Source organism: Zeus faber (assembly GCF_960531495.2).
Source record: "Zeus faber genome assembly, chromosome: 11".
Classification (NCBI taxonomy): domain Eukaryota; kingdom Metazoa; phylum Chordata; class Actinopteri; order Zeiformes; family Zeidae; genus Zeus; species Zeus faber.
Window position 1 is genome coordinate 13,858,079 of NC_137205.1, and position 27,123 is coordinate 13,885,201.

Sequence of the window (27,123 nt, forward strand, 5' to 3'; positions counted from 1 at the left end):
GTTACCAGATTCAAATTTTGAGGTGACTCTGAATACACCTCAATTTCCTTCCACATGACCATTCACACATAAATCAGTTGGATAACATAGTGAGTTTAAGATAGTTAGATAAGATAGATGTTCAGCGGGCGAATTGTCAAAAAACACAGGACACCACTTCTCTGGACCGTAATCCACGCAGAGAGGGCTGTCTCGATGCTTTTCACATCACACGGGTGATGAACGCACGTCCGTCTCGGGATCCCACTGCTTGAATCCGGCGAGCTGACAGCAGACATACTGTACGGATCTACATGCTCCTGAAAATTTCGGCATCGTTATTCGGATGAAGATATTCCATTTGGCAAGCACATCTTTCTGTCAAACGTAATTCAGGATCATATTCACCGTTGAACAACCGCCAACCATGAACAACATAGAAGATGTAAGTGCGCGCGAACATGACATCAGCTCGCTGTTGCCAGGTAGTAGTCACATCAGCAAGTTCCTCAGCAACGACACAATGTCTTTTAACTTTTTCGTTTTAAATGAAAAATACGCTAAAATATGCATTACTTACCAATCATTGGCAAGTGCCAATGGTATAAGTGAGATAATGCCCTTCGGAGTGTATGCTTGAATGGGATTTAACGGTTCTCCGCTTCCGTATCGTCCGTTGAATCGGGATAACGTACACCTAGTCTGGCTTTATCCCTCACACCATGCAGTGTTTCAGTGATGTCATATTATTAGGTCATTACCACAATGCAGCGTGCAATACCGTCACGTTTAGTCCCCTCTGTAATGCAGTGTGCCTGCATAGTGTGGTTGCATATGTGGGAAGGCCAAGCCCCTTTGTCCTGTGAGAAAATATCACTTCTTCCCATGCACAGTATACAGTGAATTAAATAGATACTTTAAAAGGCAGGCTAAAAGCTTACCACCCTTCTATATTTAACATCTTCATAAGTAATCTGACATAAGGGAAACAAAGACCTGTGCAGTGTGTAGGCCCATAAGTAGGTATGGTGGGTAGATGAAGTTTGTTCCAAGAATAACTTTATTAATCCCTGTGGGGAACTTCCTTTCCCATCCCAAACTACCTAGAAGAAGTGGGCAGCCACAGCACGGCATCTCTGGACCGATTCCCAATCTGGAGCCAGTGCCTTGCTCAGGGGCATCGGCAGGAGTGTGAACCTAACGCGCGTGACGTAAGGGTGGGTGGAAACCAAAGCATCCGATGCTCAGGGGCATCGGGGGGAGTGTGAACCTAACGTGCGTGACTTAAGGGTGGGTGGAAACCCGCGCATCCAGAGGAAACCCTGCATCAACACGGGGAGGACTGTGTGGAGTCCGCACGGAAAAGGCCCCGGTCGGATTCGAACCCAGAACCTTCTTGCTGTTAGGCCGCCGAGCACCGAGACACCATGTTGGGGTTGATATCCACGGGGTGCTCAAAATGGAAGGAAACGATGGGCCTACCGTATATCGCACACATACCTAGATTAAAAGGAGCGGACGCAAAAATCAAGTCGAGAAACCCTGGCATCTGGGAGAAGGGGGGGAAAAAAAAAAAAATAAAAAAAAAAAAGATCATCTTCAAAATCGAATTCGGTCTCCATCTGTAGGATGCTGATGCGGAGCAGCAGAACTAGTATGGGAACATGCTCGAGGGGTCTCTCCCTCGCGACGCCCGGACCGACGCTCTGAACCCGCGGCCTACACCCCGCTCTCCGTCTAATCCCGCTCCGGCGCCCCAGTTCACCCTCCCGACGCCCCATTAATAACTCAGTCTCTCGACCGGGGGGGGGGGGGGGGATCATCCGGCGGGCCTTGCAGAACGCCGCCGCGATCCGCCCCTGCCAAGTATTCCGTGAAACGCCGCACATTAGCATTTAAATCCTCTCATAGCCGTATCATTGTGTTGCAGATAGAGGCAGAAGATCTCCATTCATCAGCCCTAATCTATCTGCTCCTTGTTCCCAGCCGGAGGGGCCCCAGGCTCTGACTCAGAGGCGAAGCCCGGGACCCGGCGCGCAGCTTAACCCGCGCGCAGGAAGCCGCAAGGTGCCTCCCGCGCTTTTTCCCTCTAATCTGGGGGCCATCCGCAAGGCCATCCAGGTCGACTGAACCGGAACCAATTAACACTAAATGGCGATGAAAGGTTTGAGTGTTTTGGTTTTTTTTTGTTTTTTTTTCCCAGATTCGGCTCTTGAGGAGCCGCTCAGTAAAAAAAATAATAATAATAAAAAAAAAAGAGTCGTTTCGATTTTCCGACTTTCGTTTAATTCAGAGGGTGTAATGCACGAGTGAGGGAGGACTTCCGGTGAACGGAATCAGAGGAGTCGGTTCAGCTCTGAGCAGTGAATGGAATTCTCACAGGAATCATTTCGTTCTGTCCAAATTATTAATTTAGGCCGCAGACTGTAAACTATCCCAGAAAATCTTGAAGCCAAAATCCCTCAAAAAAAAAAAAAAAAAAAATCTGGGAGAGAAATGCTTAATGTGAATCATACGAATAAATTGACTTCTGTCAAAATAGCAGTCAAAGTATCAGTCAATATGAATTAGGCCAAATGCCTTGGTCTTTTTTCTTTTGCTTTGCCTCGGACTCTAATTTAGTCCTCAGTAAACATTTGCAGATTGTGAGGCGAAGATTCCCTCGCTCGCCCCACTTTTTTTGCGAGTTGAATCCTGACCCCCGAATCATTTGAGATTCGTTCGCCACGAACAAATCGTTCGCGAGTCTCCCATCACCCACACTAAACTGGCCTCGTTAAGAACGCCTAATTGTTTATATATATATATATATATATATATATATATATATATATATATATATATATATATATATATATATATATATGTATATATAGTATAAGTATATAAGTATAAGTCTGGATAACTAAAAGATTAAGCCTATCAAGGTTACACTAACTTATATCTCCTTTAAAACACACAGACAAAACACTCAAGTGCCATCTGTCGTGTAAACCAAAAAAAAAAAAAAAAAGTTTGCGTCAAGGGTACAAGTATGGATTTAAAAATACTAATCCAAACGATACCGCACGTGCATTTATTTTTATCGCCGAATCCCCCGTCGCAACAACACAAACCAATGCTGTAAAGGGTCCCGGAGCATAGTTTCACGTCCACCAAAGCGTTCAAACATAACACGCGGTGATGTAGAATCGTACAATACACTGTATATAAACGGGTAACATACAACCATATAATTACCCGGGGCTCTAAAGGCGTCACCATTGAAAAGCACCTGTGCAACACAACACCAGGCTGTACTTCCATCCGCGCAGTGCACAAACTGGACACACACACACACACACACACACACACACATTTCACATTCGGCCCATATTAATATCTGTCAAGCCGTTGTAGCCTACACACACACACACACACACACACACACACACACACACACACACACACACACACACACACACACACAACAAGTATAACGCCAGCGGACAGTGCAGCGGTCGATGGAGCGTGTTTTTTTGGGTTTTTTTTAGGGGGGGGGGGGGGGTGATATGTCGAGATGTTGCGGGGGAGCCGGACACGCAGCTCGACCCGCAAGCTCGACCCGTGAGAGAGGAATTCCAAAACATTCCCGGTCATCCGACTTTTCCTACCTTCTCTCGAAACATCCGAGTGGGTATTCCACCGCAGAGGGGTCGAAGCGCCGACGCCGTCCTCCGCACGCCGCTGTTTCTCCCACAATGGCTCTGCTCTCCCCTCTCTCTCTCTCTCGCTCTCTCTCGCTCTCCCTCTCTCTCTCTCCCTCCCCCCCCCCCCCCCCCCCCTCCGTCTCTCGCTCTCTCTCTCCCTCTAATTGATTCACCCTTTTCAAGATCCCCGAAACCGGACGCTGCCGCTGCCGCCGCGGCGAATGGGAAATGTCTCACAGAAACACTCGCGGTCCACGGACGGAGCCACTCGGAGCGGAACCGCCGCCCGGACCCGAGACGCGTGGATTTATTCGCGTGTCATAACGAGGCGCGAGGGATAAACGTCGCTGCGACAATCTGCAGGCGTCGCTCCGAACTTGCGCGCGCCACAAGCGCAAACAATTTACAACGACAACGACAACAACAATAATAATTATAATAATAATAATAATAATAGTAAGAAGAAGAAGTAATCATCTGAAAAGGACATGTTCTTCCCTCGCTATTCCCCAAATCTGAAAAGAATATGGCTTAAATTCTACATGCTGTGTGTGTGTGTGTGTGTGTGTGTGTGTGTGTGAACATGCTCAGGTGCTTAGCCGGTTCCCTTGGCAACGTTCAAGCGCAGAGCGGACGGACCCACCTGTATGTGAGCTCACGTACATAGTGTGGATTGATCGCTCGCCCGTGCGTGCGTGCGTGCGTGTGTGTGTGTGTGTGTGTGTGCGCGCGCTCAGATGGAGGTGATTAGAAATGGATTGATAACTTTCTATATTGAGCAGCGCACAATCGGTCATTCTCACACCCTCACGGACACGCGCGTTAATCGTTGCACGCACGTACGCCCGTCCACGCGCTCCTCAGCCGCGCTATCGCACACACCGGAATTAAGGCTTGTCATTGAGTCTGCCCGAATATGCCCTTCACGCACACTAACCCTGGCTGCTCTCACGCACTTGACATTGGATGGCAACAATTACCCCTTCACACACACACACACACACACACCCCTCTCAATATGCAGCAACCTGGCATTGTGCACAGCATAAACCAGTCTTATGAGATCCCACACCAATGGGTGCTCTGCTCTCCCTCGCCAGGCTCTGGCATTGCGTCTCTCTCTCTCTCTCTCTCTCTCTCTCTCTCTCTCTCTCTCTCTCTCTCTCTCTCTCTCTCTCTCTCTCTCTCTCTCTCTCTCTCTCTCTCTCTCTCTCTCTCTCTCTCTCTCTCTCTCTCTCTCTCTCTCTCTCTCTCTCTCTCTCTCTCTCTCTCTCTCTCTCTCTCTCTCTCTCCCCTCCCTCCCTCCCCGACTCCCCTCATGCCCGCCCCCCCTGCTCCCTTTCTCTCCATTAAATTTCCAGTCACACAACAGTGCAGTAGATATCCCTCCCTCTCACCGCCTCCCACTCTCCCTCCCTCCCTCCCTCCCTCCCTCCCTCTCTCACACACACACACACACACACACACACACACCTCTCAGTCTTTGGTGCCGTCTCCCTGGATCTCTCTCCGTCGCCCGCTCTTGATTTAGACTGTTCCCTCCACCCCGCTTTGAACCTCTCAATCTCGCTTACTTTTGATATAAACTTCTCTCTTTTCACCTCCAATCGTCTCACATCTCCTTCCTCATTATTTAAAAGAGCTCCTCGCGTGTCCTGCCCCTCTCTCCCGCACCGCCGCCACCAACCGCCGCCGCCCCCCTCTAGTCTGTCTGTCCGTCAGTCTCCCTCTCTCTCCCCCCTCTCTCGCTCTCCTCTCCCTCCCCCCCCCCCCCCTCCCGCTCTCCTGCAGTATCTGTCTCCTCGCTGTATAGAATAACCCCCGTCCAATGGCGGCGTGTCCGTGAGGACCGCCTCAGAGTGAGTGATTGAGTGGACCCCAAAGGCCGATAAATGAATAAAGATGGGGGATCAATGCGCCCAATGTAACAGCAAATGGTTCTATGTGGAATTTCCGGAGCCTCCCTTTGGGATGTGTGCGCCGCTTCCTTTCGGGTCGAGTTCAGCCTCGTCCACGCAGTAGCTGCTGCCGCCGCCGCGGGCGTCTCTCAGGGGGGAGATGAGACGAGGGACGTCGTCCGCGTGAAGTGGGGCGGATAAACCGGCCGGAGAGCGATCCCCCCCTCTTCGGTTCTCCACATCGCCCCGCATTACCGTCTCCCGGAACTGAACTCCGAGTGGCCTCCGAGGCCGCAGGTGCGCCCGATCCCGAACGTGACGGAGGAACGGGACGACAGCATCGGCAGCTGCCAGCCCGTGCGACGCATCTCCGGTTGAACCGCCGCGCGCTGCGGTCGTACTCCTCTGGGCCCCGGAGACCTGCCGCTGTTTTTTGTTTTTTTTTCCTCCGTCGAAAAAAAAAAACCTCCCCCAAAAAAACAGTTTAGAACAGATTTAAACAAGCTTGCGTCTCGGCCACTATGGCCAATAGAGCTCCTTTATCAGAAACAGCACTATCTGGCAGCGCGCGTCTATTAGGGCCTTCAGTCACATTGATCCTTCCACACTCAAGGCAAGTGAACCTCGACCACCAAGGCCCCCAAAGACAAATCCAATTTCAGTTGTTTTATGCTGCTCCACCTTCGACCCAGGCCTCCTCCTCCTCCCTCCACTTACCGGCTAAACTGTTCTATCACCAAGTCCTTCCAAACACATTTGCTCGCTGCCGCTTCCAGATGTGATAATAAACGGGCGCTCCGGCGCCATCATCTCTGGGTCCTGTCGGCGCCTCGTCGGCAGGCCCCGGAAACACACCGCGGCCCGAACGGGGGGATGGGTTTGACCAGTTCTGATTCAATTCTCGATCCATTCCTTCTGTATAGTAGAATTTAGTACTCTTCAATGACTCTGAGGGAAGACACCCTCCTCCACGACTCTACGTCAATTCATATTCACATGGGATTGTGGGATATGAGACTGATATATTTAGAATTAAAATGTTAAATAGGCTTGACATATTATACTATCTATATAATTGATTTGGAGCTGCCTCCTTGCTTAGGATATAAACGCGATAAATTCATATTCAACAGTTGCCAAACATGCAAGGTGGAACATCTGCACTGTGACCAGTAAAATCAGTTTTAAAAGTACAATAAGATTCTTATTTCACCTCGTTCTATTGCTTAAAGTCCTAAACGTGAATTGTAATGCGTAAAATCCGCAGTGCTTGCTCCCAAATAACATTAAAAGGATACCAAATGAGGTTGAGAATGCCTCGCTCTAAAGACATCATTGTGTAGTTCTTCTGTCTCATAATTCCCACTCTTGGCATAAAACCCTCCGCTGCTCAAGTGGTTTAATGAAGTCTTGAGTTGACTAATGTTCTGCGATGATGACACCCTTAGCTGTGCGCGGCGGATTTTCATATATACCGACCTTGCTCTTTTGGCAACACAAAAAAACAAAAACGTATATCCAACGCCAAATGACGCCACTTGTCGATGGCAGGACACTGGCGGGGTCAAGCGAAGGCTGAATTTCATAGCTTTTCGAGAAGCACGCAGCGAGGAATAATATTGATTCTGGTGAGCCGGGCGATTTAGAACAACCTCCAAATCGCCAACCATGTCTCAATGCCCAGTCCTTGCCCCGAGACCCACAAGCGCCTCATTATGCCTGAAACGTGTGGCGCCGTCCTACACCATACGTCGAACTTTAACCCCTGCACCCCTCCACAGCAGTACCTGTTTACACCTGCACCACGAGGACAGATGTGACCCACATCACCCCTGCCAAGGTCAACAAACCTCATGAGAACCCGTCAGCATACACACTCCGGGCCAGGAGGCGGCCTATCCGGCGTGTGCGAATGCGGTTTTAATCGAAATGGACTGTAATAGAATTGGGGGGGGAGGGGGAGAAAAAAAAAAATCTCAGACATGCACATATTACCCACATCCAAAAGTGAGACGGAGATAATTAGATAAAAAAAAAAAAAGGCGCGAAGCGGAGAAGGAGGCATGATGATGAAACGACGCTGCGCCGGCTTCCGAGAGCCATCTAGTGATTAAGCACCGGGCAACGTGCAGCAGCAGCCACTGAGGGACCAGTGTCTATCTGCGAGCGTCCATGTGAAAGCACGGCTGAGGAAAAGCTCAGAAACAAGAGCCCACTGTCATGGTAGCTTAGCAACTGTCTCCCAGGTGACAGGGGGCTGACATCACTTCCTGTTGGTGAGAGCGTGCAAATGCGAGTCTGTGTACGTTTAAGGTGCAAGTGTGGAAAAAAAAAAAAACACAAAACGGTTACAAACCGAGACACAAACGCTTTGCATGTGGGCGGGGCGGCGGTAAATGTGCATGCGCCTCGCGTCTCCGCAGCCGCGCACCGTCCGTCAGGTCGCCGCCCGACGTGCGTGTGAGCGGATTTGTACATTTGTGCGCGATCCACCTCACCTTCAGCTGGTTTGTGCCACGGCCGCACATTCGGTGTGCGTTTAGGGATGAAAAGCCCCTTCCAGGAACATATGTAGACTTGTTGCCAACTGCGCATGCGGTCAGCCTGATTGTACGGCATGCCAGAAACAAAACAATGCCAACCGAGGCCATCTGCTAAGACTACTTGGCACCCGGGACTTCTCTATCGTTCCATGACATATTGGACGAGTTAAAATTAACTCTGTGACACCATTTGGCAACATGAAAAAAAAAAAAAAAAAAAAGATAGAAAGACACTTTAACATTCTATTATTGTGTCTATTTTGGTCCCTCTGAGGATCTTTTATCTACTCCTCAGGAAACTAAACCGTGCAGATTCACCAGCCTCAGAACAGAAACGCCTCTGTGATAAATGAGCATTTCAATTGAGCGTGATTTACAATATTATTGCATTTTTTTTTTTTTATTTCATATGAATAAAACAGCCAAGTCTAAAAAAATATTGTAACCAGAATAGAAAAAATGAAAAATAATAAAAAGAAGAGGGGGGGGGGGGGGGGGTAAATGTCTTGATTGCTAAAATGCAAACGAGATCAGGTGCGGATGAGTGTGTTTCAGAGCGGCCACGCTGAGTAAGATACTCGGTGGATTACGGGGTGGCGAGGGTCTCTGTGTTTGTATGACTTTGTGTGAATGTCGTACAAGTGAGTGTTTACATGAAAAACTAATGCTAGTCTTGTGCGCCACTAATTAACTTCAGCCGCTCAGTCCAGTGAAATAAACAACAAACAACTCATTATTGGCCTAATCATTACTTCAAACATTTGGTACAATACAGCCACAGCGCCGATGTGTATTCCAAACCGGGCAAGACGGCTGCTGGGTTGAGAGCAAAAAATATAAAACTGGAGGTTGTTGGAAGATGCGGTGAATCTTCAGAGTTCCCCGAGAAAAAAAACACAAACAAAAAAAAAACAAAAACAAGATGACTAATGCTCAGATAAGGTCCATTAGAATTTCATCCTCCATGACGCTGGAGACCTGGGGCATCCCGGGCGGGGCCACAGGCCCCCTCTGCCCCGCCGCCATCAGCATCTGACCTGAGGAGACAGAGACAGAGAGAGGAGCTTTTTAAGAAGGACACTGAGAGCATTCTGGCCTGATTTGTGCTCTTTGTTATTCTTTGGTTGTTGGTTATTTTGGGCACCGAAGGTTTTCTACCGTTCTACTATTTGTCTTGCCTTCCGCATTTTGAGCGAACAGCTTGTGTATGAAAATGTTATACGTCTTCACACCGGGGGGGTCAGCGATGACTCAATAATATCTACCGGTTTTTGGTGTTCAATTAATACACAGTTAAATTATTGACCAGAGGATGCGGTGCACCCATTTCTCGAGTTTAGTCCTTGATTGGTTAATATGAGCTAGGACTGAGAATAATATGAGTCACTGGAGTGAGAATGACATTAACCTATTTGAAATGGGCGGCGCGACGCCACGTGCACGCCACATCCCCAGATATACAAAACCGCAATTACCACTTTAAAGTAACTGTTTTGTGAGGTTACATCATCTATATCGCTGTGGATTTAATTCCTCTTTTGACTTGGGTCCCAGTTAAAGTTGACAGATTTGGTGTGCTGAGGTTTGGAAGCCCACCCGTCAGAGGCTGCCTCCACTGGCCCTGCATTTGAGCGCCTCCTCCTGGCGTTTGGTGGACCAACTGCTGCCCCAGCCCCTGGTGAGACATCATGCCCGGCATGTGGGACACGCCGCCCTGCTGAGAGACGCACAGAAGACACGTTTACTCCTGTGAGGAGGGAGCCTTTCGCCAACCCCGGTGTGAGCCTCGTCAGTATTTACGGAATGTTTTTACGGGGGCATTCTTACCGGCTGCTGTTGGCTGAGCAGGAGGCTGCGGAGCTGCGGGTTGGCCCCCGGGTTTGGGAGGCGGAGCATGGGACCCTGGGGCGGGGGTTGCCCGCCCTGAGGCACCTGATTGGACGGCGCACCCACCACAGGTTGCTGCTGGTTGGCCGGCCCAGCCGCTCTCATGGTCATCTGAGTGGAAGCCACACCGTTTGAGTGATTGTAAACGGGTGAGAGGAAAAGTACAGGACGCGTTAAACGCTTAAAAGAGATCGATCCCCGGGACGGCCACTCAACACGTTTTTTTCTGGCATACAGTTCTGATACACTCCGACTCCTTTTTTTTTTTGGAGTTGCTCAAACAATTGTGTGGTTTGGCTCCTCCAGGAGGAGAGAAATGAGATCCCCAATGCACTGAGTTACTTGAAAGCATGCAGACACATTTCCCGTTCGCTAAACTAATTGTGTGATGCAAGCACTTTTCCAAATCACTCAGAATGAGGACAGCAGCTGCATGCTCTACCTGGAAAGGACTTGACAGGAAAGGAAACAAGGTGTTTCTCATGCAATGTGGAAAGGAGCTGTGCACTCGAATGCAGCATGTGTTTTTCTATACACCTTATAAGGGTTATAATGTATATTTTATTTAGTTATAATACTAATTAGGGGTTCACTGAGAGCAATACTGCTATCAAATATCAGACAGAAGAGGGAAAAAATAAGGCTCCTCCAAAACCTCCAATACAAAAATCCATATTCGATTTTAAAGGGAGGAAACTAAATTTTCTGAAATATATATATTTGTATTCTGGATATAGATATGGATATGAGAGATAATCATTGTTAAATTATCGTTAACTTATTAAAAGTCATGAATCGGATCTATACTTGTGGGGGTGGGTAAAAGAAAATCGATACCGCATAGTATCGCAATTTTTTGTGTGGCGATATTGTATCGATACACGGACACCAAGTATCAATAAGTATCAGTAATCAGCACCAGGAAGTCCTGAAGAAAAACTAGCGACAAATGACACGATGCGTCCGCGATTTGTTTGAGTTTCTCCGATTTTCTCTTGCTGCTCTGTTCATTAATGTACGTGAGCAGCCGTGACAGCTACAAAGCAAATATCATTTTCATTACCGTTATCCATCTTTTGTTTGTTGACGTATCAATTAACATGTTCTACGATTGGAAAATAAAGGATGATTTTATTTCAATATTCACAACACGACTGGTGGGTGGAAAGGAGAAAACGCTGTCGAGCTTGTCTTATACCACGTGAGTATTTTAACAATGGCGCCGTTGGAAGTAAACAGGACACGTATCGGATGTGATGTCTGTGTACTGAGTTTATGTTATGACATCAGCGTTTTCAAGAAGCAAACAGGTGTTTCAAAATTTTTACTGCAGTCAGATGAGAAATAAATTAATAATATGTTGCAATATCAGATCATCATTTTCCCAATATTTGTGGCAGTATCATATCGCAATAATTGATGTATTGCAAAACGTAAAGAATCGCAATATTATTGAATTGGGACGAAGTATCTCGCTAGTATCGTAAGGTCCCTGGCGAACCCCACCCCTAATACTTGATGGTAGATACTTAAACTTTAAAGACAGTGAGTACTGTATAAGAAGTGAAGACAAAAACGTATTTGTACATTTGTACAAATGACAATAATAATTGTGATGTCTGTGCTGGTGCGTGGCTCTCACCAGGCTGGCCTGCCTCTGCTGCTCCTCCATCATAGAGACCTGACTAACGGGGGGCATGCCCACCACCACAGACTGGAACACAGAACAGAGCGGGATGGGGGGGCAGGATGAAGGGAGGAGGGTGAAGGTGTGGAAAAAAAGGTGAGGAAAGGGGTTAAAAAAAAAACAAAAAAAAAATAAGCAATGCATGCAGATGTGACGGTGCGCCGGGAAGCTGAGGAGGATGTTAACAGGCTGCTGTGAAGGAAGAGGAAGGAGGAGGAGGAGGGTTCAACAGAGTTCAGTGCAGGCAAAGCGAAGCGATGCAGCCGGGAGCTCCTACCTGCTGCGGGACGTTGCCATGGGAGACGGGAATGGGTCCAGCCGGCCTGTTTAGGAAGTTCTGGTTGGGTGGTACTTGGCCAGGTGGCATGGGACCCCCAGCGCCACCCAGCTGCAGCAAGGTCGCACAAGAGACGGAGGGAGAGAGAGACATCAGTGCACCTTTTCAAATTTCTCTGGACACAATCCATATCGTATCAGTACTATGGATTTTTGGGCAGCCTTCCTGACAATGGCTGCACACTGGAGGTCAATGTGAGGAAGAGGAAAAAAAATAAAACCACCCACGATCAGCTTCCAGGCCCTCGAAAAGGACGTTCACCCTCCCGTTCCGCATGCAACGAAAACTTGATGCTTTGGTACCGAGCCGACGCCAGAATTCAGGAGACACGGCAGCAGTGAGTCAGCAACGCACCCCTGTCTGCCCGGCCGTAAACGGTGACATAGAGTAGAGCTGCAGCCCCCGAGAAACAACGACAAAGAACCATGATGACGGGACAATGCGCGGAGACGGCAAACTCGAACGCTAGTGCAGCGACAGCTCTGCCAAATATGCCGCCAGAATTGTCACAAAGAAGAGCAGTGCGTGGGATCACAGGTGCTCAAAAGCAGTCTGCACACACAATCCTGGGCTTTTGTCTCCCCTTCTAAACAATAGGAAAACACATCGAAACGTCACCCAACAGCGGGAAGAGCTGTGTGCCGATTAATTTAGAGTTGGACCAGAAGTCTTTTAGCTTCAATTATGTTCTTAATATTACAATAACGACTGGAGTTATTAACCTGAAATCGCTATTATTGTTATTATTATTATTCTTATTTTTTTAGGGAGCCGGCGTTTCTGTGTAGCCAACTGTGTTTTCCATAGGGTGGAAATGAAGTTACCTTAATAAAACTGTCATAGTAGGTTACAATTCATATCTTTCAGTGAAGTGCAGAATGCGAGACTCTAAAATAAATGTTTCCAACTAATGGCCTGTAAACATGTCAAAACATTTTCACTACCAGTTGCATTCTCAGAAAGAGCGTTTGCAATTTGATTTCAATGAATCAACACTAGTTTAGTTAAATAATTCTTGGATAGACATATTATACAAGCATTTCAGATCTACCGTCGATGTTAATTAGGTGTTTCCTAAATTATTTAATGGAAGCACGACATTGTTTACTACAAATTTTTTGAAGTCTATATTATTTTATTCATAAGTGTAAGCTGAAGTACATATTTTTGTTGTACTGTGGGAGTGAAATAAAAAATATTTTGTTTCATCATTACCAATATACAGTACAGCGCAGTTGAGGTGTGACGGTGCAACACAATTAAAGTTTCCCCATCAGGAAAACACAAAGCGCTTTCCCTGTTCTCGACTGCAATGTTTCGCGTCATCTCCTGTTTGAATGAATAACCTGAACAATCTTGGACTGAGATGTAGGGCACGGAACACAGTCTTTGGGAAAATATGCAGGTTTTGTCTGCTGGTGCGAGGAACAAACTCCAATCTGGTTTTCAAAGAATGTGACTCTAGGGCTTTGCTCAGACCTTGACTAGGGGTCCAAATTGAAATTTTAAATCATGTTTAGACTGCTGTAGCGTTTCCCCATTAGCGATGCAGCACTGAATACATGATAGCAAAAAAAGGTCTTCATTATAATTTACTCTTCTGCCTTTATGCACGTACACAAATACATACGCACACATGAACACAAGCCTCTGAGTTACTTATGGGCGTAGCGCCACTCTTTTGTGAAAACACATGCAATTAGCGGGGTGAGTAAACAACCCCATCAACATTTATTGGAACACAGATTCTGCAAGCACAAATGTCTTATGGATGTAAACCAACAGCGGTCTTTATTATTATTATATTACTCCACTAAGAGGTAACCCACGTGCCAATCGAAGACCCCCAGGGGCCCCTTCAAGAGGTTCCTGGGGGTCCCCAGAAAATTGTCTCATTGTCTATTATTTATATAAGTATATCTATTATATCTCTGATATCTATCTATTATCAATATCATTGATATCATTAATATGAAACAAATCTAATATTATAAGTGTCTATTTCTAACCATGCTGGATTAAATTTACATTTCCTTGCCATAATCAATGTCATAAAAGTGATTCTAGAATTTTACGATTTGAATTATATAAGGACTTATTTGAATAAGGACTGTTCAAGCACTTCAGCACAAAGTGGGCTATTTTCAACGTAATCCAGTACTTCAATTTCTGAGGACAAAATTCAAGCACCTGGTAAGAACCCTGTCTAGCTAGGATAGACAGGCATGGAACCCTGTCTATCCTATCTTCTCAAAATCTCATCAAATGGGTGTGGTCTAATCAGTATCAAATGTATTGATAAGAAAAAGGCAGAAGAATCCCTGCACTAAGCAACACACACGGGATGCTGATTCTCTGTCACCAAATCCACTGTTAATATGCGGCAAGACGGCTGAACTCAGACAAACATTTTTAAGGAAGCTCCGTCTCGGGGGACATCAGGAACCCAAAGGCGTCTGCTGTAATCAGAGGCCGAGTCAATATGGCGAGCGAGGAATTAGACGCCAAGCGCAAAAAAAAAGGCATTGGGGTTTGTCAGCCACAATGGGCCGAGCCAGAGGAGCTGGCCTGGAGGGGGCTGCCTTAAGCTGAGGGCCTGCTGGGGTCTCCACGAGAGCTGCTCCTGATGCCGTCTCCTGTGTTTAGTCCACCCACGCCACACACAGGGGCTGACGACAGAATGGATTTGAAAACTGTACTATCGATACTGTTCCGCTCATATTAAATACTAACATATCCAGAAATGAAATGAAATATTTTTTATGAATATACTGCATATTTTTTTATATTATATTATATTATTTCTACTTTAGACTCAATTTGTTCCGTCTAATATTTTTGCAACGAACGTCAGATGGTATACTGAAAAGATAGAATCGCATCGTAAGTCGTCTCATCAATACTGGATTGACCATTTGTATCAAAATCGATTTGTGATATCCTGGGGGGGATCCTACATCTAAGTGCTGTTTTTATTTTCTTTTTATAGATAAACAATGTGCTCCTAGGTTTTTCCTCCATATACTTTTATTATCCTCTCATCTCCAGTATGAATACAAAAAAGAAAATCACGGACACACACACACGCACGCACGCACGCACACGCACGCACACACACACTTACCGCTCGGTGCTGTTGGACCTGCTTGTGGTTGGTGATGACCTGTCGGATGCCGTTGACAAAGCCGCTCTGGTCATTGGGGATGAGCCCCATGAATATCCTCTTCTTGGAGGAGTAGAGCAGCATTAGCACTCGCACCTCGCAGGGGGATGTGGTGTGTGGGAAGTGGACGCAGCCTGCCTGTAGGGTAGAGACGGGACCGATCCAATCAAATATCGGTATCGGGGGCTGATGTCATTCACTCATAGGATATCGGACTGACATCGCTGATCCATGTGCTGATCCAAATTCCTTTCCATAGCTTGAGCTGGACCATGAACCCGCTGTTTTATTTCGCTAATTTAACGGTCTGCCTCGTCGAGAATTCAACTCAGCAAATAATTAACCTGTAAAGCGCAATGTGCGAACAGGAACTAGCAGTTGGAGTTGGGCAAACCGTCACTGCACAGCTGCCATTAGGCTTTGTTGTAGGGCTGCAGGAACAAAATTTTAATAGAATATCAAAAATATATATCACTAATTTAATGCTGAAATTGCCATATACACAGTGCGTGTATGTGCGCACACACACACACACACACACACACACACACACACACACACACACACACACACACACACACACACACACACACACACACACACACACACACACACACACACACACACACACACACACACACACACACACACTAGAGCGAAATATTCCCGGTGGTGGTGTGCGATGTCCGTGTCGGCGTTTCACTGTGTGGACAAGGGAGAGTGCGCCTTTGACCAGAATGTCCAGTTATTCCACAGATGTGGTAATGAAAGTGGGAAATAAACCCGACCATCAACGACGGAATGTCCTCTAGTGCAGAGGTTCCCAACTACTGGCTCATGGACCGTGCCGGGTCGCAGAGCATTTGCCACCGGGCCGTGAGAACGCGGGCTGGATTTTATCAGTAGCTGCAGAGCCGTGCATTACGCCCCACAGTACTACATTTGAGAATTAAAAATTGGAACATATTTGAATATTAAAAATAATAAAGCATACAAATTCCAATGGGATTATAGAGGAATATCTGCAGCTCTAAACAACAATAATAAGAAGAGAAAAGATCTCTGGTATCGGAATCAGTATCGGTACATATGTATCAGAATCCGATCAGAACTGAAAAACAGTTCAGCTCGGTGCAACTCTACTGTAGGGGAAGGGACACACTTCCCGTTTTATTGCACTGAGGGCCAGGAAACGAGACCAGTGTGTTCTGGTTGGTTGGACGCTGCCACCATAACTGCTTATCAAATGAAATAATTTGTTTGACTAGCCGAACACCAGTGGAATTATATTTCATTCGCTGGGTGCTTTCCAGGGCTGTTGATCAAATACGAGCTGGCAGCCATAAGCTTTAAATACCTCTGCTATTTCTCCAGGAGTTTAACTTAGCCTCTGATTAGCATTCAGAGATAATGCATCACAATGAAACACTCCCTATCATTACGCACCCCTCACCCTCCCGAACGGAATCAAACCAATTTAAATGTCTCACTTTCTGCAGAATGGAAAAAGCCTGTTTAAAATAGACTCATGTTGAGGTTGCGGGGGATTTATTGCACAGCCTTGTGCAACCCCTAGTGGGTCTCACGTACTAGTACAACTCAGCTTTGCCATTTGCGAGTCCTCCAACTGGACAGAGATTGGAACTGCACTCATTTGGGAATCTATTTAGGTATTGGCGGCAGTTGAATTTAAATGAGGAATAACATTAGGTAACTTACAAAACCGTTGGCCATTATTCGATACAGGCCCTTCAGCGACTCCATGTCTTTGTTGGTGAAGAGGAACTGAACCATTCGGGAGTTTCTGAATAGGTGACCTAAGGTTGTCTACAGAAAGAGAGAAGACAGAGAGTTAGCAATACAAGATTAATAAATCAATAATTTCAACACATTGAAAAACACACACACACACACACACACACACACACACACACACACACACACACACACACACACACACACACACACACACACACACACACACACACACACACACACACACACACACAAACAATCAGGAACAACAATCTCACCAACAGCTGCTGTGGAATTAGCTGCATGATAAGTTTCTGTGGCCACTGGTCCGTGTTTCTGTACACAAACAGGGCAGGAATGTTAAATTGTATTCATAAAGTCTAATATGAACCAGACATTTCTTCATTCTATTTGTTACAGTGAATAGCATGTCTCGTGTATTTCTGTATAGGCTTGAGCAATCATGCAAAATTCAAACGATTTTATCAGGAAGGGGTGCGTCCACGCACATAAAACGTAATATAATGTGGCAAATACATTATCCCTGTTACAGAAGTGCAGGATTTATTACTTATCGGTAAAGTATTTAAACAAAAAATCATCCAGTTTTTATTAAATTAAGTCACATCGCAACATAAAGCTACAGGGAGACGTGCGTGATGCCGCACAGGACAATGGGGACAGGAACGGGATGGAACAGTCAGTCGGTAAATTCAGTTGTGCTCAAATTTTTGGTTTCACACATGTAGGAAACCAATGTAAATAAATAGATCTAAAATAAAAACACAAGCGCGGGAGTCCGGAACCGGCATGCACCGTGCGCATAGCGCACCGCTCTCTGGGAGAGTGAGAAAAAAAAACAAAAAAAACCTTGCTCTAATTGAGTTAGGTTTATGTTTTTTCAATTTTCATACTGTACAAGTAAGAAACAAAACCTCTCTATGAGATAATATTACATATCGCTATATTATAATCATAAGATTTACATATAGAGTGGGGAAGTGAAATCCGATCACAAGTGGTTACTAGACAGCTCTGAGTGGAGAGGGTGAGAGCCTCTCTCTCTCCCCCTCCCTCCCTCCCTCCCTCAGAACGCGGTAAAATGCCCTTGCGTTTCAATGCTCGGATTTTTCCCAGCGTTCACACACACACTTTTTTTTTTTTTTTCTTTTAAATCGTCTATCATCAATGTCAATCGATTGACGATTTAATCGCAAATATGTCCAAGCCTATTTCTGAAGCTGAGGTGCTACTCACAAATTCTCTCCTTGGTTGACCTGCACCTGACACGGCAGAGAGCGCGTGAGTTTGGTGGCCGAGTCGAGAGATGAGGCTTTAGGTTTCTGTGAATAGGTGGAAGGTGAGGGCATTATGTTACAGAGCTCACAGGTGAAAACAACATACAATGTTAATGTTACTTCAGGCGACGGGTAGAAGAGAAATTGCTGTTTGTGGTTTTTTTTCGCCAAGTACCCCAAACCAAAAACCTATCTGGAATACAACAAGCTGTCACAACAACCTCGGAATGCAATTTTAGCGGGACAACGCATCTGTTCTGCTCGAAAAATAACCAGCCGCCATGCATCTTCAGGTCGTCAATACAGCATCAATAATTCATCAATCCCATATTGGCTCACCCTGCCAGAGCCCCTGTGCTGCCCATTGCAAATATATGGAGCTGGCCTTTCTTTAGCTGATGTATGGCTTGTATAGTTCCAGTGAGGGTTTAGGCCAGGTGTGTATGGAGCTGTGGTTCCTGTGAAGAGCAGACAGGCTCTGAATGAGCCCAAGGTCAGATGGAAATAAAACATGGCTACATGTCTGTCCAATAACCTGACACCATTATATGGTCAATTCTCTCTGGAAATTTGGTAGATTTCTCATATACAATGCATTATATTGACAAAGGTTTAGTTGGGTAAGCTCCAAGCAAGTGTATTGCCATACCGAGAGCGTTTCCTTAATCAGCTATTCCTTTAAGGAGTGCCAATCGCATAAAATCCTCCAACAATTTAGAGCACCTTGGAAAGAGATGTTATGGAGCTGTAAGCCAAGTGAAAAAAAAATGAAAGAAAAAAGAATGAATTAATGGCAAAGCTTTCAAGGTTAAAGAAAATTGTAACTGCATAGAATTTTGGGTTTCTTGAGCAACTTGACTGCACACAGATCATTTTGGCAGACAGGAGAAGGCAGCCGTCATAGTTACAGGGAATTGATCAAGTGTTTTCATGAACACAAACACCTGCAGGGCTCTTGTCAGATGAAATCCATCGGCATATGCTCACCTGGCTCATTCCCACAGGCGTGACATCAATCAATGTTTTGACCTTGGGCTAAACCAATACTAGCTGAGAGGGAAAATGATATGTGATTTATCAAACTCCACAGTAATCAATGATGGGCTGCTTTTAGACCCACCCGTGTGGAGGAGCCAAGGCACTCATGGAAGTGCAATATAATCATTGAAACGGTCGTATTATATGGCCGGTTTCCGCCTGAACGGTGCACATCTGCTTGAGAAACCCTTGGCAGAGTGTAGTTCATAGCCAATATGTGTACTTTTAGAGTAAAAACCATGTTGTTTGACCGGGTGTTAGTTCTTCCAAACAGGTTGTGGATGATGGGAGAGGCAAAATAAACTTTAGCTAAATTACTTTTAATAAAGTCTTACCTCTTGCCACTCCAGAACACCACTCCACGCTACAATCTTATTGGCCACACCTTGCTGCTGTCCGATTGGATTGGCATTGCCCGGTGCTCCAGAGACCCCAGGCTGTTGAGGAAAGAGGAAGTTATGTATAGATCTACTTGTAAATATCTACAAAAAACTTGATACAAAGTTATATGATGGGAACTAGGGCTGTGACGGTCTGAATTTCTTTCTTACTGCGACAACATATAACCGTGGTATAGCGGTTTACAGACGCTGTAAATGTGCATTATATGCAATAACAGGATAAAACAGATAGAAGCTCTCAAAAATGCACAGGGATAATTTTTCAATGAAGAATTATAAATAAGGGGAATCCTAATTATATTTTTACATGTGTGAATCGTCTGCATCCGGACATGGACACGAACACGGCGCTCCGTGTGCCCCGATCACGGAGTGTCATTCCCCGTTCATATTTGCATTGAACAGCCGATCCGATTAGACTGACAAAATTCTGAATGTGGAGTACAGCCCTAGAAATAAATTAATTGAATTCATTTAATAGTTACTAGAATCAATAGAAATTAATAGAAATCAGACACACACAAAACAAATCCCCCACATGTTTAATGGTCTATCCCACCCGCTCCTGCAAGGCGTGCAAAGCTCAATTGGCAAGCGGGAGGGAAGCAACTGAAAAGTTTCTCCAGAGGTCCATGAACATTGCATGGAAGACAGTCAACTAAACAAGTGTGTTTATATTTCATATCCTCCTGTAACTTTGATGACAAGAGCTAAATACCATGGTGATGTTACGTAAATGTTGTATTGTGGTTATCGTCACAGCACCAATGAGACGTGCGATTTTAATTATTACAACAAAATTAATGAAGGTTGTGAATGTCCAAAAAACTGAAAGAAACTCCTATGACAGTGAAACTGTAACTCTGCATTGGTCAACAGCCACTACCGTTTGCCTAATACCAGAAACTTAAGTATGGCTGTGTAGATAGAGACATGTAATCATGTCTTTTGACTTTTCATACCAGATACTGCCATCACTTAATACATCGTAATTAAACGTTTCGGAGGCAAGCAAAACATGAATATAATAAGTCAGTTCTCATGCTCAACTCTCCTTTGAGACATGAGGGCATTAAAGCATGGCTGCATTGAGGTTAAGCTTTCATATATGGAGGTGTGGTACAAACCATGTGGAAAGTATGAATTTCGGAGGCCTGTTAGTGGAGACCCTTTACTTTTTGACTCATTAATGTGATGGGCAATGTTATAAAAATATTCAGCTTGACCATGACCTTGAGAGTTAAATCACATTCGCAGTGAGATTATGGAGGCATTAGTTAATAAAGAAGAAAAAAAAACAAAAAAAACAGGTATATCCATAACCTGTTCATCCTGATTCAAGTTTTTAGAGTAACGTTCCTCAACATCAGACTTTCCGTTAGAAAAAAATCCTGTGTCCTGGAAGATTTCAATTTCCCGGAAAAATGGGAGATATTCCAGTCAAATATTATCTGTGTTTATTGAGCTTAAAAACAATTGATAAGCAGGCTGTATTGAGAATGACATGAATAATTACGAATATTACTACTTGAAATCAAATAATTTCTGTTCCTGAACAATAAGTAACAAGTGCAGCCGCTTAATTTAACATTTCACTCAAATAACATTTTGATCAATTCAAAAACAAAATAAATATGCCAAGTTGGTCAAAATAAATAATAAAGTCTGTGGTGTCGCTTGTCTTTGTCGGGACATCCCATCAACATATTTCAGATATTTACGTCTGCTTTGGGTCGGAACTTAAATATCCAAAACATTGCCAAACTACGTATGTACTGCATGTGTACCAACGATACATCATCTTTGTGTTTCTCCTCAGAGTTCTAGACGCTGTGGCTATGTCCGCTCCATGTGTGTGTGTGTTTACTGTGTTTTGGGGGGGGGGGTGCTTAGTTTTATATCGACAAACGAGGTGAGGCTTTCAGATCAGCTTTAGATCGCCTGAACTTATTGGCTTCCCGTTGGAACTTGCTGAGGGCGACAATGAACAGATCTGCTGATTAATCGAAATGATCCAAATTATTTTCACTGGATGATGACCGGAGAGATTTAAATATGTCGGACTTGGTAATGGAAACGCTGCTCAACACTTATCAAAACAGAGCATAATTTGAGATTTAATCATTTCATAATTTGGTATTTTCATTACCATGCCAGGCTGCGCTGAAAGAGGTGGTTGCTGATTGACTGAGGGCTGCTGCTGCTGCTGCTGCTGCTGCTGCTGGTTGGGCGGTGGTGGCCCTTGGGGCGGGACTTGCTGCTGCTGTTGGTTAGGAGGAACTTGTTGCTGGGGCATCATGGGCTGCGTTGTAGTGGTGACTGTGGACAGGCTGGGCTGGCCAGATGGGGCCAACTTCACACTGGCAACGGATGGGAGAGTTGGCTGGCTGTTGAACGGAGCACCTTGGACTGGAGGAGAGTAAATGAATGAGGTCATTTCCAGAGCCAGGCTCACATATGAAGTTAGCAGGAATCTGACCCTGCCATTGATTCAAGGACATCTAGCCAGCCGGGCTGTCAAAACAGTGTTTCCAGATGAGTGTAAGCCAATCTCTGCCAATTGCTGTCTGCACAACCATGGAGACATGGTTGCTGGCCGTTTTTGATCATTTGCTTGTCTCAACCCTCCCCCCTCCCGCCTTTTTGGCTTTAGATTGTCATGGCGTGTAAACTTCACTGTGAAATGCATGCTAACTAAAAGGTGTGCTGGTATCAGAAGTTGTTAACAAAAGGCCTGAGTGTTGATCTACTCACAAGGCCTCTTCTGGTTGTTGGCTGCCTCCACAGCCATCTGTGCTGCTGCCTGGGCAGCTGTCATGGAGGGGGGGGGGTTCTGGAGGGACGGAGTGAAGGCAAGAAAAAATGTTTGGAGATCGAACACTAGCACACAGCTGGCTGTAACCAAGTTAAATAACTCTGTAAACAATGGGTTTGTTGGGTTTTTTCTGGCCACCTTTACTGTATCCTGCTACTTGGGAAAAATACCTGATAAGGGTGGCCTGCATTGATGGGTGGAGGGGCCTGTGAAACTGCCCCAAGGGCCTGAGGCGGGAGGACAGGTTTAAGAGGCCCTGGTCCGGCACCTGATGAAACTGGAGACAGACACTTGAATCAGATCACAACATCGTTCGTGATTACAGAGTCTGCTTCCGATATCTGACCGTACGAAGTGGCTCAATATAATAGTTGGATTACAGGTAAAGCACAGGTGTGAGTTATCCATTTGCGTGTGTGGATTTTTGTGTGTGAGTAATGTGGCGTTTCTCACGAGGAAGTGCAACGCCCCTGACTAGGACCATATGGAAGGGGTCTTGGCTGTAGTCTGGATGGGGCTCAACAGCGCCTCCTACTGGAGACGCCCGCTCATACAGAGCCCGCAGCGCCGGAAGCTTTCTGGGAGCCACCACAGAGAAGTGGATTCCTCTCTGCAGAACATGAGACACTCAAGTTGCAACTTGATTCACAAGTGGCATTGATGATAACGTTATGATCAGTGGCTGAGCTTGTCACTCTGCATGCAAATGTAATAAATCAAACAGATGAGGTTTTTCCAAACATGGAGGAATTGATAGTTACTGTATATGAGTCCTACATCTGTTATGGAGACGCTTTGGTTATTTAGAAGATTATTTTTCATAACTCAGGTAGTTCACGCTGAATGTCAAAAAAGGACAGCCCGTCTTCTATCTAGCATCAAAGTGCACTTTATTGAAACAACTTAAAATGTAAAATTTAATTTACAGATGGAACATTTTATATAAATGTGGAAATACAACAGTACTGATGTATAAATATAACCCCAGAGCTGTCTTTCTTCACTAGCTTCAAAGTGTGGAAATTATACCAATGACCAAGCAAATGCATATTCCGCTAAGGGCTGCCGGCTTATGAGAATCGTCAAATACTACACGCTCAATATACTATCATTAAATATATTAAACATTTCTAATGGCCAAATAAAAAGGTTTTTCCTGGCACAACATTTTACACATTGTGCCAGGATAATCCATGCCATATCATCACTGCAACATGCAACACATTTAGTTAAAATTGCATATTTGTTTCCATAATGTGCTACTGTGGAATCAAACTGGGTGGAGAGAATAGTCGTATTTCCCTGATATTGTTGTCAAAACTAAAATATCTGGTATTGTGACAGCCGCAAAACTAATTTTACCACAACTGGTCAGAGCAATTATTATAAAATTATTGTCCAGCACAATGTTTAAAGCAATGGATTAAAGCACAGTTACTCACATCTCTGATGATCTTGACCAAGTTGTCCGCTGTGCAGCCAGTGTAGCTGACACACTCAACGGCAGGAAGCAGGTAGGGAGGAGAGTTGCATAACAGCACACACACCTTGTGTGTCTGACCACTGGTGGTGGCATAGTGAGTGGAGGGGGCATGGACAGAAAGATATAAGAATACTTAATATTTAGGGAAGCACCAACACCACTTTTTAAGTGGCAATGACAACTCGCTAAACGTTTTTAGAACAGAGTGTCATTCAGTGAGACCATGATTTCAGGCTCATCAGAACATAATGATCATGATAGTCTTTTTCATTAGAGATATTACAAAAAAAAGGCAGAAAAAGTAGCTTTTCTTTCATATCCAATGTGTTTGATACAGCCCTTGGTATATGATTTTTGTATTAAATAAATATTCTTATACCCTACCTGCATTCTGTCCTATTGTGTACAGGACGACAAGAGTGACAGAGGGTATAAGATTTGAAGTCAATTAACGGAAAAATCAGGTGGATTTCTTTTACAGTTCTCTGACTAAGATACAATAGTACAACAGCAAAAATAGCTCACAACAGCAGAAACGGCTTACATTTGTTCCCGCATCTTCTTAAAGTCATCAAAGACCTGCAGGGCCACGGAGAGACCTTCAGCGATCAGACTACAGCTCTCAGCTCCCCCTCCCATGAACCTGTGGCAAAGGAAGAGGGATACATCTGAAACGGAGATATTCAAAACTGCAATCTGGTATTAAGGATTTGATGAAGGACGCAATGTCCTAGCACAAGGCCATTGACCCTGTCAACAAACATACTGGATGCTATCGATCCAAGAGACAAACTCAAATGCGGAGCTGGTCGGTGCGTGACACTGGACATAAGACTCGGGTGCACAGTCGACTGTGTTAAACACCACCAGACCATACTGTGTACCTCCGTACTAGACAGGGGGAGAGAGAGAGGACGAGCATTTCATTAGCAATGGTAAGACGCAACCTCACATAAAAGTGAACTCTGAAAAAATCACTCAAAGCATAAAGTAATGTAAAATAAAGAATAACTTAATGACTCAAGATAAATGTGGAAAGACACACATCTCCACCAAAATCTGTTTCAGCCGGTGGCCCTCCATTGAAGTATCTGTGATAAAGAAAAGAACAATAAAGCAATTCAGTCATGGTTTGAAGGAGGCACAACCTTTAGCACAGAACAGCATCCCACTCAGCGCCACTTACTCTATAGCAGGCAATATGTAATTCTTCCTCAGAGATTCAAAGTACGGTCCAAGATTGGCAGTCCCTTCGATCACAAAGACCACGTCTGCGACCTGGTTTGCGCCAGACTTTGCGGACGGCTCCATCAGTGCGGAACCCGCCACCATGGGTCTGGAGGTAAGGAGGGGGAAGCTGGTTCTATTAATACAGCAAGAGGCTGAGGTGCCACTGACACATAGACCACCAAGCTCACCTCAACAAACACCGCTAAGATATATATATATATGTATATATATATATTTTTTTTTTAGATAAAAATTCGTTAGAAGCAACGGATTCAAAATGTCCAATTCTGAAAAGAGAAAAGTTAGGGTGCCGAGCATCAACACATTGATCCGGCGCCGAATCCAATGTTGCTAACAGAGTAAACGTACCATAATACCTACGGAACAGCACAACAGTAAGCTCACGTTGGTCGGGACTGATAGTTATTTCCAGAAACGCACAGGGGATGTAACATCACCCCACAGTTTTTAAACTGCGCGAACGAGCTAACGACGTAACGAAACGCATTTAAAGTGTCATTAGCCAACTAGCTAAAATGGCTTAGCATCGACCGGGGGCCGACGACTTCCGTCTACAAGCCTGTTAATTGTTGTGAATTATCGGCCCGCTAAGCGGGGACGCTCACCAGGCGGTGGAAGTCGTTGCTGCCAGCGGGAGAATAGTGTTCGCTGCGCCGGGGGTTGTGCAACGTTACCGCGCTAGCATGCACCGCGGAAGGGAAGACGCCGATTTGTTTTGAGACGCGAGCCGGAAGTGCGGGACCGGAAGTCGCTGCCTCCTTCGCGGCAGCCGTTCGGCAGCGCGCACGAAGTTCATGTTGTTGTTGAGTGATATTTGGTGATGTCGTTGTCATGTTTATGCAGAAACGAAATGGGGGGGAAAGAAATAGGTTTGTGTATTTCGCAAGCAACAGATTCATCATAAGCGAGGCTTTAGGCATTTTAAACTCTGTACTGGGTTTGTACACACAGTGACTGAGCAGCATGTTAGCGACACATGTTTTCTGCTTTTGTCAGCAGAACTTTATTATAATAATAATAATAATAATAATCATAATAATCATAATCATAATAATAATATGGGAGATTTCAATAATAAAAAATGTTCAAACGGTCTCTTGGGTTTTTCACCGGAACGTTCGCGTGAGATCAATTCACGTTGATCTCATATTTGGCTGAGACAGTGGCAAGTATCCTCTGGTTCGTTGCAACGTCAATGACTTATTCATTTCCCAATTTTCCGTTGTTGTTGTAAAATGTGTTCATTTTATCAGGTGATCTACAGGTCTTTGGCAATTGTTGACACGAATACTGAGTTCACTATTTCTGCAGTGTGGTGTAGGCAGGACAGTTAATTTCAATTCCCAAAAGCCCAACATTTAAGAATTATATTTAAACACTGTTTAAATATAGAGATTCAAGATTCAAGATTTGTATTCGTCACTTACATATACATACTTTCATACATATATGCAGTGAAATGTAATGCAATGCACCCGGTGATAACACACAATATGTCCTAGGAAAAAATTCTTTCTAATAGCCCAACTAACTGACTCCTAAAACGTAATACAGTAAGTCGAATACTTATAGAATAAAATAAAAATATATAGAATAAAATAAAATACAATAAATATTAAATGGAATAGATAAAGTGAATATGCTTATGTATATGGAATAGGCAATTATGTATATACAGATATGTGCATTAAAGTGGCATGTGAATAAAGTGAGGTAGTGTTTGGGATAATACAGCACAGTATACAACAGTACGGCGCAGCAATACAGTAACACCGAACAACCCTGAACAGTGACATAGTATGCGGTACAGTATGCTACATACAGTACAGAAGGTAGTGGAGCCTATGTGTGTGGCTCAGTGAGGACCCCTGGTGATATAATTGTTAAGGTTAGCGACCA

The 27,123-nt window shown here is 44.9% G+C and overlaps 1 protein-coding gene across 3 annotated transcripts; it reads right to left on the reverse strand.

Moving 5' to 3' along the window:
• Positions 1 to 8,537: 8,537 nt before the first annotated feature.
• Positions 8,538 to 25,891, reverse strand: med25 (mediator complex subunit 25). 3 transcript variants are annotated; one of them, XM_080009814.1, is made up of 20 exons: positions 25,830 to 25,891; positions 25,160 to 25,309; positions 25,019 to 25,064; positions 24,740 to 24,864; positions 24,518 to 24,616; positions 23,933 to 24,053; positions 22,944 to 23,100; positions 22,661 to 22,767; positions 22,430 to 22,508; positions 21,825 to 22,084; positions 19,610 to 19,711; positions 18,196 to 18,281; positions 17,217 to 17,274; positions 16,903 to 17,010; positions 15,145 to 15,321; positions 11,961 to 12,071; positions 11,639 to 11,710; positions 9,937 to 10,107; positions 9,706 to 9,826; positions 8,538 to 9,146 (listed from the first exon to the last, which is right to left on the reverse strand). In XM_080009814.1, the coding sequence occupies exons 2-20, from the start codon at positions 25,303 to 25,305 to the stop codon at positions 9,043 to 9,045; spliced, it is 2,250 nt and encodes a 749-aa protein (XP_079865940.1). In that variant the 5' UTR covers positions 25,306 to 25,309; positions 25,830 to 25,891; the 3' UTR covers positions 8,538 to 9,042. The 3 variants fall into 3 exon arrangements, with proteins under 3 accessions (XP_079865940.1, XP_079865941.1, XP_079865942.1); XM_080009815.1 differs by lacking the exon at positions 25,830 to 25,891 and adding an exon at positions 25,573 to 25,609; XM_080009816.1 differs by lacking the exon at positions 11,639 to 11,710.
• Positions 25,892 to 27,123: the final 1,232 nt, after the last annotated feature.

Bases quoted from the DNA above. Each gene is read 5' to 3' on its own strand.
- med25 (XM_080009814.1), bottom strand. From the start codon at position 25,305: ATGGTGGCGGGTTCCGCACTGATGGAGCCGTCCGCAAAGTCTGGCGCA. The intron at 12,072-15,144 runs GTAAGTGTGTGT...ACCTTGCTGCAG, and splicing joins AGGTCCAACAGCACCGAGCG to CTGGGTGGCGCTGGGGGTCC. The intron at 9,827-9,936 runs GTAAGAATGCCC...TGCGTCTCTCAG, and splicing joins TGCTCAGCCAACAGCAGCCG to CAGGGCGGCGTGTCCCACAT.